This window comes from Eufriesea mexicana, unplaced genomic scaffold (assembly GCF_001483705.2).
Source record: "Eufriesea mexicana isolate 0111107269 unplaced genomic scaffold, ASM148370v2 scaffold294, whole genome shotgun sequence".
Taxonomy (NCBI): domain Eukaryota; kingdom Metazoa; phylum Arthropoda; class Insecta; order Hymenoptera; family Apidae; genus Eufriesea; species Eufriesea mexicana.
This window is the reverse complement of record NW_016908489.1, coordinates 721,367-733,818: the sequence shown is the minus strand read 5'-3', so window position 1 is coordinate 733,818 and position 12,452 is coordinate 721,367. Positions and strand designations below refer to the sequence as shown.

At 52.4% G+C, this 12,452-nt stretch overlaps 1 protein-coding gene across 1 annotated transcript in view; it reads left to right on the top strand.

Annotated features, from left to right (window-relative positions):
* Positions 1-12,160, top strand: part of LOC108556016 (U-actitoxin-Avd12b-like) — a 60,005-nt gene extending 47,845 nt beyond the window's left edge. Inside the window, exon 4 of the mRNA XM_017911924.1 lies at positions 11,996-12,160. Coding sequence (XP_017767413.1) covers positions 11,996-12,122 — 127 coding nt within the window. The 3' untranslated portion in view covers positions 12,123-12,160. The remainder of the gene's footprint in view (positions 1-11,995) is intronic.
* The last annotated feature ends 292 nt before the right edge of the window (positions 12,161-12,452 follow it).

Below are 12,452 nucleotides of genomic sequence, written 5' to 3'. Positions count from 1 at the left end.
AAAGAGAAATGCAGAGAGAGAGTGAGAGAGTGAGAGAGAGAGAGAGAGAGAAAGGAAGGGAAACGCAAAGCAAATCGAAACGTCAGCGGTGAATGGCGTTTCAGTAACCCACTCGATGTACCCCTAACTCGATCCACTTAGTCGATCCTCCCGAAGCGCGCGCCGCGAGAAAATTCTCCACGACGAAGACGACGACGACGACGACAACGACGACGCGAGGAAGGCTGCGACGCGTGTCGACGACACTCTCTGCTGCCGGAATCGGCTTTGCGAAAACGGCAGCCGCTATGGAAAATCGTTGGGAAGGACGTCGCAAACGCGCAACCAATACGATAACGCGTTTTGACACGTAAAACTCCGGCAAATCGGAGGCTGTGTGCTCGCGGGCGCGCGCGCGCGTTTCCACGTCGCACCGGCGACGAAAATATACGCCGGGACAGTCGGGGTTGGGGGAGAAGGGGTCTGCCACTGCGACGAGGGACGACGAAGAGGAGTTACGCCCCTGTCTGAACGTGTCTCCTCGCGAAGACAAAATAGAGCTTCGTCTCGCCTCTCGACGCCCCGTCGCCCGTTTCTCCTTTCGCGCGAAATCTTTGTCGCCGCTGCTTTTTCCAGACGCGCGAGCATGCTAGACAAGTCGCTGCCGTTCACTCTGTCAAAACTACACCGAACGGTTTCCTGCGTTGTTTTCCGCGAGACACGCGAATAAACCGGGGTCCTGTCTGTCGCACGTCGTCGACGTCGTCGTCGTCGTCGTCGTCTCGTTCGATCAGACGTGCACGATTCCGATTCGACAGCGGAGTGGAAGGTCCAGGATCGATCGGAGGCCGATAAATCGAACTCGACCGAGGAACTCGAAAGTGCACCCTCTGATGGAGAGACGAGCGATTTTTTGCCTCGCGGCACAGAGATGGCTGCGGGGTAAATTTTATTGCGTCGCGGAAAAACGTCGGGCCGGGCATTACGGGGCGTATTGATTTCTCCGCCAGGCAGAAAAATAAATAACATAACCGGCAGGGCGAAATTAAAGCGGTCCGCTGAGAGGGGTCGCGCGCGCGTCGATGATTTCGCTCGGGTCCGGGCGAAATTTCCACGAGGAACGCGCGCGTCCATTGGGTATCTCTCTGTTCGAGGTGTCGGGTACCTCGCGTTACAGCCCTGGTTGGACCGCGGCTTGTCTCTTCTTCGCGAGGAGAAAATAAAACTTGCCCTCTCTCTTTTTCTCTCTCGCCCTATCTCTATCTCCGTTCGTCGGTCGCGCGGAAGCTCGGATCAAGCTTTTTTTCTCGCGACGCAGTAGCACGGCAGACAAGACGGTACCGTGGCCACGGCTAGCCAAAACATTCGAGACTTGATCGCGAGCCAAAAATCTCATCGCACCGCCAAAAAGATACACCTGGCCCATGGTGGAGCGTCAGGCCACGGGAAAAAGAGGGAAACGATTCTATTTTTCTCGATCTCGACGCCCGGCTCTCGTTCGCCCGGCGCAACCCCTCCGTCTGTCTCGCGACGCTTCGCCTATTCTCGTGTCGCGTCGAATTCGCCCCTCGCGTCCTGGCCGCGGACAATTCCATAACGAAAAACCGTCGCTGCCCGGTTTTCTCCGTAGGCAAAATGCTAATTATCGGAATTGCCAGTGTTCCTCTCCGGGAAAACGGTCGTTCGTCCCCTTAAAAAAGGATCCACCTCTCCCAGGTACCATCACGGTCCATTATTCGTCCGTGATATTTACAAACGTGTCTTTTTCCAACGAGTCCCGCGTTCTCTTTGCACCCGGGAACTTTTATTAATATCAGCGATACCATCGTGATCGTCGCGTTCGCCTACAGCCAGGCTACATTTCGCGTGGATTTTAATAAATTCAAAGGTCGGCCATTGGAGCCGCACGTTAACGCACGCTCGAACCCTTTGTGCGCGTATTTTCCTCGCGGCACGGCCCGATATTCCATTATCATAAATTCCTCTGGCAGATGCCACGGGACAACGTTCAATGATCTCCGCGCCCGTGGTTGTCCTTTCGCATCGGCAAAACCCGATACTCTTCCGCGATCAATTTTGGCCAACGTATTACCCGTTTTGCGCATCTAAAGATAGAAATTATGCGAGCGAGAAATTATTATTCCCGGTTGTTTTAGAAAGCCCGCTTGTTTCCGCTAGGAACTCGAAATAACACGTTTCCCGTCGCCGTCTCCCTTCGCCCCTCTCTCTCTCTCTCTCTCTCTCTCTCTCCCGCTCTGAACTTTGCTTTAAGCTTCGCAATTTAATTAACGCGTGAGAGAACGAGAGAAAAAGGGGGAAAGAAAGAACTCTGGGTATATATCATTTTACGTAGAATAGTTGCGCGTATTTTTTCCCGGAGGCGTGAAACTCCTCGAAAAAGTCTCCTCGGGAGAATGGAACAGCGCCGCACGCTGAAAGCCTCGTCGAGCTTTCGCCGGTCTTTGTTCAGCGATGGAAAATACGGCTACTGACCGAACGTTACTAATCCATCGGATTATCGTCGAACGATCGCTTTCTTCGCGCTTGATTTATGCCGGCATACTCGCCGTTAAAGGTAGATTTACACCTCGTGAAGTTTAAAAGCACCTCTCCCTACCGACTGAGTGTCCCTCGGGCTACATTATATCGATGTCGAATTACGAGAACGCTCTTTCTCTCCCTCTCTCCTCTATTTTTCTCCCCAATCCGTGGCGGACGCGGCGAAAAGGGATAAGGAGTTGTTTGCAGCGCGGAGGAAAAAAGCTTTTTATCGAACGATTAAATCGGCGACAACGGAACAAATTCTCCCCGGTTGCTGAATATTACACGCGTGCCTCGAGCCATCTTATTCCATTTTTCTACGAAAATTACTTCCCCCGGAAGACGAAACTCCCGACGAAGACACGAAACGGCCATTAGCGTGATCGTACGACTTCTTTAAGCATTTATTCCCGGAAGAAAGAACCGATTCGGACGGTTCTCGTCTTTGTGACGCGTGATCCAGACTTTCCCCGTCCCCCTGTTACCTTCCTCCCGATTCCACAGTCTGTTTCGTCCATTCCGAGGTAAAAGGCTGAAGTGTAAAAAACAGGGAACGTTAAAGCCAAGCGGACGGAGAGGGTATCGCGGGTGAATCGATACGCGGCAGTGGATCGAGAGTCGAAACGAGCAGATTTTTCCTTTCGGCGAACGAGTGTCGCGCGACGGGAAAACAGAGGCGAGCACCGAGGTGAACACCGAGAGGAGCGAATAAATTTTTTGGAGCGACAGAGAGTAACGCGGAGCGGAAAGAGGGACACCGGCGGCCGACGTCGGGGGTCGAAATAGAAAGAGACCTCGCCACCCTTTTGCCGCTCGAGATACGTATATATATTTGCGTGGAACTCCGATGCGAAATTTATGGTCGAATTACAGCCGACTATCGGGGATAGTTGCCGGGACGCGGGGATGAAGAGGGTTGACCGGCAGACGAAACAAATCTGTTGGACCTAATAAAAACCGGGAACGGCCGGATATTCTATCGCGTCGCTGACCCTAGCTGCCACACCGGGGGCGGTTTCGTGTCCGTTGGATATGCCGTTTTCCTTTCGCGCGATCGTTCGAAACGTCGAAATGGAATCCGATAAAGGCAGGCCAAGGGACGGTTTTTCGTTAACGGAGACCGTCGGTTAGATCGTCGACAGCGAGCTTACGAATATTATTTTTGAATTCAATTTTGGACGGACTTGGGGGTCGTAAATCTGGCCGAAAGGGATTCGCGTAACCGCGTCGCGCCGGTCCACCCCCCCCCCCCTCTCCCCCGATTCCGGTCTCTAAAAACCGTTCGTCTCCGAAAACGGATAGATTCGGGTGGCTGGATCGAACGAAATCGCGTCCGAGCTCGGTATTTATATCTCCACCGTCGAGCGGATAGGAATTTATTATCGTCCGAGACGCGCACGCGGTGCATACCGGCGTCCAAAAATTAAAAACAATCCCGCCGTAAATTTCCCCGCGATCATCGTGCAATTAGATCCGCCTTAGCGCGATTACCGCCGAATCCCGCGATTTATTCGCGTTCGCCCCGGCATCGGTCTCCCAACTTTGCGTGGAAAAAATGTCACGCTGGAGAAACGGAGGGAGGGGAAAGAGAGAGATGGGGTTGGAGAAGACGGAGTATGGAGGAAAGCCGGGGTGAAACGATGGCAAAGACTCGGAAAGACGGGGCAAAACGCTGCTGGCAAGTCGAACTGGCAAGACGACGCTGCAGCCGGTAGCAACTTAATTAATTAAGGTGAATCGCTCCGGATTGTACGCGCGTTTTACACTCGCTACGCTGACTAATGGCCCCGCTGATTAATACCCCCTGCAGATGTTACGCAGCGACCTAAACATTAAGACTACAGTCGATTCGACGATTGAATTATCACGGACAAGCTGCCGAAGTATTAAATCGCACGCGGCAATCGTGCCGGTCGCCACGTCGCGCATCCGGATTGGCTTTGAATAACAAGTCCCTCCCGTTCGCCGTTATGAATTATGCATACGTTGCAAATCTAAAATAGATTGAAAAGAGATTCCGCCAATCGATACCGAAACTTTCATCGGAGGATTTCAACTGGTGGATTAGCTTTTAAACGGTAATCCCGCGAGGGAGAACCCCTAAAGTCTTTTCGAATTACTTCCGCGGGTATCATTCTCCGATACAAATACCGAGCCTGTTCCTGCGATCAATGGGAATAGTTCGTTAAGTTATGCCCCATATTCTCATTACGGTCGATGTATTTCCGTTATTGCCGTGCAAACTATAACCGATATATCGGAGCATCATCGGCGAACGTGCCGACGAACAGCGTTGAAAGCGGAGGGTGGCGAGCATGCGAGGGCAATAATTAGCAAATGCGTGGAGTTGGCGAGCGGGGGACGGTAAATAAGCGTCTCAATTTTATCAATATCACGGTCGGGCAAGATAACTTTCCGGCTGGGAAATGTTGACCCAGCGATCGGTGGCGACTCTCTTGGGGGACGAAACGTGTAAGGAAGGTTATATAGGAGAGCGAGAGAGGTTGGAAAAGTTAGTTTCGGTGACATATGTGGCCAACACATGTAGAGGCGGAAGTTGAGCCGGGATCGGCTAGGACCAGCCCGCTGCGGGCTGCGTGACATTTCCACCCCGTAACTACCTCGAACCGTCGTTTAAGGAAATAGAGCTGTCCGACGCAAACGCGCTTCTCGCAGCGGCAACCGGCTTTCAAGATATGCCAATAAATGGTAATCGCGGCGAAAGATGCGCGAACCATCCCCACCGGCCTTTCCGTTAACAACGAGAAAAGAGAATTCCGCCCCCGTTAACCCCTTGTTCGTGTTATTTCAAATTCGAAATTAATTCCGCGTCACGAGCGAGATATCGGGAAAGAACTAACCGGCCTCTTCGAGTGCGACGTCGAACTATTCGCGTGGTTTGTCCGACATTTACGACGAATCGGATTTTAATGAGCGTTTGGGCGGAAAATTGACCCGAATCGGTATCGTGCTCGGTGGACGCGTTACAAGCCGGCCACGGGTCGGAAAAACGAATAATAATGAGGGGAAACTCGACGCGGTCTCGTCCACGAGGGTAATAAACGGAAACTTAATCAAACGACTCGACGCAGCCGGACCAATCCGATTGAAGTGCTTTCCTATGTAGCGTGCACCGTTCCACGGCCGCCGATTTTTCAACGCGGATTTCCGCTGGATTTCGATCAGTCACGGCCAGCCATTCGAAGTAATTAATCGGTTTCCTGATGCGGCCTACCATTCGGCTTGCCCTCGCCGACGTCGAATATAAATATTACGAAATCGCCGACGATTCCGTCGGCCGACCGTGACCGCAAATCAGTACGGCACGGTGAGTCCGTGAAATAGCGTGTGACGGGATGCGCGGTTACGCTCGCTGACTCGCGTCATCGATGCCCCGATTAAATAATTATTAATAATTACACGCGTTCGCGTGGAACGAACAACGGGTAGAGATATCGATGCCGATTTAATTCACCGCCCCTAATCGCGCCACCGTTTATATCCCGCAGCCGGAGTCGTTTCGCCGCGACGCGTTCGACAACGCGGTTAAAGAGAGGTAGCTTGGCGGAGACTGGCGTGAAAGCCGGGCAAATTAATTCGGCTCGAACGCCGGAATACATCGGGAACCGGGCTAATTACGTTGCTCGCACCGATTCTTAAAGGTTTACCCGGCAGGAGGACCGGTCGTAGCTTCGCGCCGCGCGGAATTCCGTCGTTTCGCTTAATTAAACGCTTCTCTAATTAATTAGAGAAAGATCGAGCACCGTTCGAAGGCCAGACACCGCGGCTCGTTTCGTCGGGAGGACACTTGCGCGAATCGTAAGTCGACGCTCGTAAAATTTTCACCCCCGACTTTATGCGTCCTCCGCTTTTATTTCTCCGCCGGTCGCTTTTATTCGCGAACACATTCCGAATTTTTCCGACCGGTCGCTTTATCGAAGTACATCGAGCAAGTTGGACGAAACTTTCCCGACTATATTTTTCCAACCAGTGAAAAACGCCGAATCGCGGCGGCATTCGCCTCTCGGCGATGCCAGTTCCGCGCCGCGCTATGTCTCAACCGTAAATCTCGCTTTACAGCTGTCCTTTTCGCGCCGCGTGTTTAACCGATCCGTTTAATTCGTCCATTCTCCTCTCTTTCTCTCTCTCCCTCTCTCTGACTCTGCGAGAAATATATAGTACTCTCTACGATATATTCCCTCTGCGAAAATCGCGTCGCGTCTTGGTGTTTGCTCGTCAGTGAACGATCATCGACGGAAGTGGCGGCGGAAACACCGGAGTCTAGGCGTGACGCGTCTAGGATCTTCAGGGACGAATCGAGTTTCGCGGTCATCGTTCCGACGGATTCGCGCGAATTGCAGCAAATTCGAGCTTCAGCTGAATCGGTTCGGTAAGGGAGGGACAGAGTAACGAAACTCGCCGAGGCTGAGGTTACGCGACGACAGAAAGCTCCTCTAGCTGCATTGGAGCGTTTTCCTGGCGGTCGCTCTGCTAACAGGCAACGGCGCAACGATGGAAAATGATCGAGGGTGAACGGCTCTAACCGACGTCCCAATTTCCCAGACAGTACCCTGTCCCGCCAGCTGGCACCCTTCGGGACATCAGGCTTTTCCCTCGTGACCCAGCAGCCAGCTCTTCCTCGTCTCGGCCTCCCTGCAGCCACCGATCCTTCCCATATACCACGTCCGAAGGTTATGGTTCGGCATAAATCTACTTATAACGGCCGGCAACTATTCGTCGACGCTGGACTATTTCACGAGCTCCTCCGTGACATAAACGCGAGACGTAAATCGTAACCTCCACGATGGACAGGGGTTGGTTACTACTCGGCTACGCTCTATCTGCAAACATATCTCTCCACCCCAGCCGAATCCTCGTGCTCTTCGTTTTCCTTCGCCGATTTTTCCACCGATCGATCTCGCTACGCGCGATTCGCGATACTCTCGACTACCATTACTAATTACCATGGGGGGTGGGGGTCCGCGTGTTATGAATTCCTGGCTAGAGATTCCTCTCTTTAACCGCAAATTTCCAGCGGTTCAACCCCGGGACAGCTGTCGACCCGGGAAACTTCGCGCTAATTACTTGGACTACGATTAACCCCGTGATCGCCATATATCACGGAGAGAAGGGTGGTCCGTTGAAAGACACCGGATTAACGAATCGATCCTTACTGCTCCCGTCGTTTATCAAATCGAGGAATGATTCGCTCCTCGGCTTCATTTGTTTCTCGGGATCCCTCGAACTTCCCGATCGTGCCCGCTCGCGCGGTTAAGTCCGCGGAAGCAACCCTCGTCGCTGACGTTATCGGAAGGAACGTCACGTCGGGGGGGTGCGAACAAATCGTATCTCGCCGCGATGACTGCTGGCAGACTCGGTGATAGAGGCGTTACATTTACACGCGACGATTTGTAACCGAACGTATCACCGGAGAAGATGAATAACGCGGGTTCGTGGCAGAAGAGGAAGACTAAGGTTGAGAGGGGCTTCTGGTAACTTTGCTCGAGCCCTGTTGGTATGCCGAGAGAGGGTAGAGGATACGTATGCGCCTCGGTGGATACAACCGCCATACGACCGAGCAAGTAACCCAGTTTCGCTCGCGGGAAGCTATCCACTACTGGGGTAGAGGGTGCGGGGCTACGCAGAAAGGGGTGTGGAAGAGGGAGGCAGCTAGCCCCGCGTGGCTGCTAGAGAGTGTTTCGAAATAAAGTACGGTACATTATAGCCGGAGTCGTTCTACACACATTCAGAGACACGAATAGCGAGGGTAGGCGCGCATGCGTCGCCGTACACGCTCGAATAATTTCAAAGAGAAACAGACAGACAGGCCGAGAAATGGGGAGGAGCGCGGCGGAAGGGAAACGGGACAGAAGGTGATAAAAAAGGTGATGGAAGGAGGAAGATAGAGCTGGCAGAAGGGGGTGAGGGGGTGGAAGGAAAGAACACAGAAAGCGCAAAGAAAGGGAGAATTGAACGCGAGAAAGAGAGAGAGAGAGAGAGAGAGAGGGAGAGAGAGAAGCCTCGTGCCCCCGTCCATTTAAAGTGTTATCTTTGAAATTGCGTACCGCGGGAGCGTTATTAAATTAAGTAAACCGCAAAAAAGTTTCTTTCGCGCTACCGGCCGTATACACACGGTGGTACGTACGCTCCTGGTGTAGTTACAGACTGAGCCTCACTCCCGGCATATATGGGAATTAATACCGGAGGAAAACCGCCACCCTGCGCCTCTTTCATCCCTACCTATTCCCGGCTGCACACATCCAGCCGCCATCGACTTTCTGAAACTCGCTTCCTGGTCCCGCTTCCTGTTCCCGTTTCTAGACGACCACCGCGTATAAAAAGGTACTTTTAATTTTGCTATCGTAATACACGAAGCTGCGCCACAGCCTCTGACCGAGCACCGCCAGAACCCGTGGTTAAGACTGCCGCTGGACCAACGACGATTCGCGGTGCACTCGACTCGAAATACAAACGGTCCTTCGGATATTTTTTGAAAATTTTTTCCCCAACGGAGACCGGACAGCGGTCCTTTTAAAAACGAATATTTTCCGCCGCTCTGCGTGTTGGTTCACCGGTACCGACCTCGATGATAATAAAAAAATTCCACGAGTCCGATGATCGTGATCGACGGACCATTAATTTCTGCATGGCTCGAATGACCAACCGGCTAACCCGTCCCGATCATTCCAATGATAAAATCTCGAATCTTGTTAATAAAGATCGAAGCGGTACTTCGTCTTCTACCCTCGCGCGACGCCATGCCACCCTCGATTCGCTAATTATCTACCCGGGGAAAAAGTGCCGGTGAATTTACGCCGAGCTGCTGCTGCTGCTCAAAAACAAAAGTCACCCTTTTCGCGAGGGGCGACGGGAAGAAAAAGCAAACGACTTTCGAGAAACTTCGCGAGCAATTTTCCCCTAATAAAGGACGTCCTTAAAGCGATTGACTCTCGCAAAGAGTCCGCTTTGATACTCGCCTCTCTAACTTTTTATTCGCCGAAAGTTTGACACTTTCGGTAACTCGTAGCCGGCAGGCTGCGAGAGAGTGGAAAAGGGTTTCGCTGTCCACCACCGGAAGAAAAAGGAACGAGAGGAACAGCGTGCTGGCGTTATCAGGGACGCGAAAACAATGGGTGCCACCGGAGGAGATCGATCGTCGAACACCTTACGATTTCTTCCACCGTTTGCACCGCGAGAAACGACTCAACGATCCCTTTAATCCGCGCGATTGCGATCGGAGGATTTAAATGAAATCGCGTGTGTCGTAATTACCTGCACGCGAACGATCTTTGTTACCCGGCGAACTATCCTTAAATCCGAGCAGCCTAGCTCGGTAAATCTCAATTATCGGAGATCAAACGTTAGACACGCGCAAACAATCGGTCCTCCGAGCGGTGATTTTTGCGATAGAAACGTAACGAGCACCTGTAATTTACCGTTTCTTTTTTCACCAGGCGTCAGTAGCGCGTATAAATATTCCAGCACGCGCTTGTAACGTACTCGTCGCGGAAGTGTTATCGAGCCAGGGTGTACATCGCGCTATCGCGAGTTTACGCTCAACCGAGAAATCGTGTTCCCATAAAACCTGTTATCCAGGAAAATCAGATTTTAACAACTGCTCTGTCGGTTGTACGACACACGGGCAACGTTTCCATTTTTTTTTTTTCTCTCTCCCTTTTGGTTACATTTAACCCCGATTCGCTGCCGGTCGAAAATATTAATTAGCTCGGTCCCATCCCACGGTCGAATTATTTCGTTTATTTTAACTCCGCCGGGCACAGCTCTCGAATACCATCTCGTTATTTTAACGAAACTTCGGATTAATTTCGGTGGGAAATTGCGGACCACGATACTCTCCCTCTCGCGCGACGCTTAGATAAAGCCTCGGACGACGGGCACATAGAGCCCGTTTCGTCATCGAAATCGTGAGCTATAGGTGACAGCGTTGCTTTACGCCAGGGTGGTGTCACGGTCACAGAGGGGCGGCAGAGGGTCGTTGTATGCTTTTCCATCGCGATGGAATCGCCGATTCGGGGCGAATTTATTCAACGACGGCGTGTAAAAGAGCAACTCGCGCCGATAAACACGCATGATTACGATAAATCTCAATGGAAAGCCAATTACGTGTTCGAAGCGAGCCGAAGTTACCGGCGAGCGTTAATGGGTTCAAGTGAATGGTACGGTAAATTGCACTATCTCCAGTGCTGTTTCAGGTTTGTCCAACGGTAAATCTACCGCGAAGTATATTTAGTGCGTGGTCCTCGTAAATTCGCGAGGGTGCCGCTCGAACGGAGCGAAAAGAAAAAGAAAGGCGGCGTCGGGAAAGGGAACCGGGGAAAAGGGAGAAAAGGGGAGAAAAGGGGAGAAAAGGGGAGAAAAGAGGGAAAACGGGACGGAAAGAAAGTCGCGGCGCGGCAAGATTATCGCGGATAGCCGTCGTAAAGATCGCGGGGGTCGTTGGCAAAGTTTGTTGTAAAATCTTATTCCGCCACCGTCCGTTCCCGCGGATAAATAATGCGAACAAGTCGCTTTCGCGGGTATTTATCGCGTAAACGGCCCCCGGCATGTGTCCCCTGTCACTTTTTTAATACGCTTTAAACGCGTACACCGACGCGCGACAAACTCTCGGCAGACAGCCCTCTCGCGAGTCGGAGCAAACGTCTTCGTCGCGATTTCTTCCCCTTCCGCCCCGTTATCCCCCCGATTCTCCCCCCGATTCGACCAGGTCCGACGATTCTGGAAGATCTCGCGACGCGTTTTCATCTCCGCGCGTGATCTCGCGGAATGGAACTGGCGCGCGTTCGGACGCTGGAAACTTGTCGGCGACGAAAATATGCTTTATCGAGAGCTTCGAGACCGGCGCAGACCACGGCAGAGGTGCTCCCCATGATTTCCCATAGGATCGTATCAATGGGACAATCTACGATTCTCGAACCTACCGTTCTCTCGCGTGTGCCGTTTCTCCGTGGAATCCCTTCGCTGATGGAATTCTTCTCCCCGGCGGCGCAAAGACGTTGCCGGGAAAATTCGTGGGTAATCGCGAAGGGAAATCTTTGTTTTCCCCGGATGGAGTAGCGCGTGGAAGAAAAGAAGCGTAATTACGACGGAACACGCGTAAAATCGTTTAGCAGCCGAGCGGACAGTTTCGGATTCTGCGCCGATGACCCTCCGCTTCTGGCTTGCGAACACGCGAGTGCCGCAAACGACACGTCTACCAGCGTTCGTACGTCTCGTCGCGGTTAGTTAACCGTGCTATAAATACGACCACGACGGCATAACATTATTTTTCCAAAGAAACGTCTTGGACACATCGCGCTGTCTCTGCCTCGGAGATCCTCTCCTCTCCTTCGTTGCTCCCTCCTGGTTCGCGCCGGCGAGATTCAGCGCGCGGAACCGCGGAAACTTTTGCTCGCGACACTCGCGTCCCCGTGCACGTTCGAGAGATAACTCTGTTCTGCTTTTTGATTGATTACAGATGCGCGGAAGGCTTCACGGGTCTGCGGTGCGAGACGAAGGACGTCATCAGCACCGGAAGTGTGTACAACCGGCGTAGGGCGCCGTTTTCCTGCAAGCTGGGACTCTCGACCTCGTACTACTGCTAGCGATAATCGCGCGGGGCCCTTCCATTCTGAGTAGACCCTTTTCTATCGTTGAACTCGGTGTACTCGGTATAGTCGGTCGAAACAGCCTCTCGAGCCCACGAGAAGAATGTCGTGAGAGGGCCAACGCGCGACCAAATAACATACGAGAAGGCGATTTACGATAACACACGATCGATCTCGGGATCGAGCGAGAATACCTGCGAACGGAAACGCAGCGTAATACACGACGAGAACTTTGAGCGGGGGAATAAAAAGAAAAGATCGAAACAGGGAAAAAAAGGAAAAGAGAAACACGGGAGCGAATCTATGTGCGGATTTTTCGGAAACCGT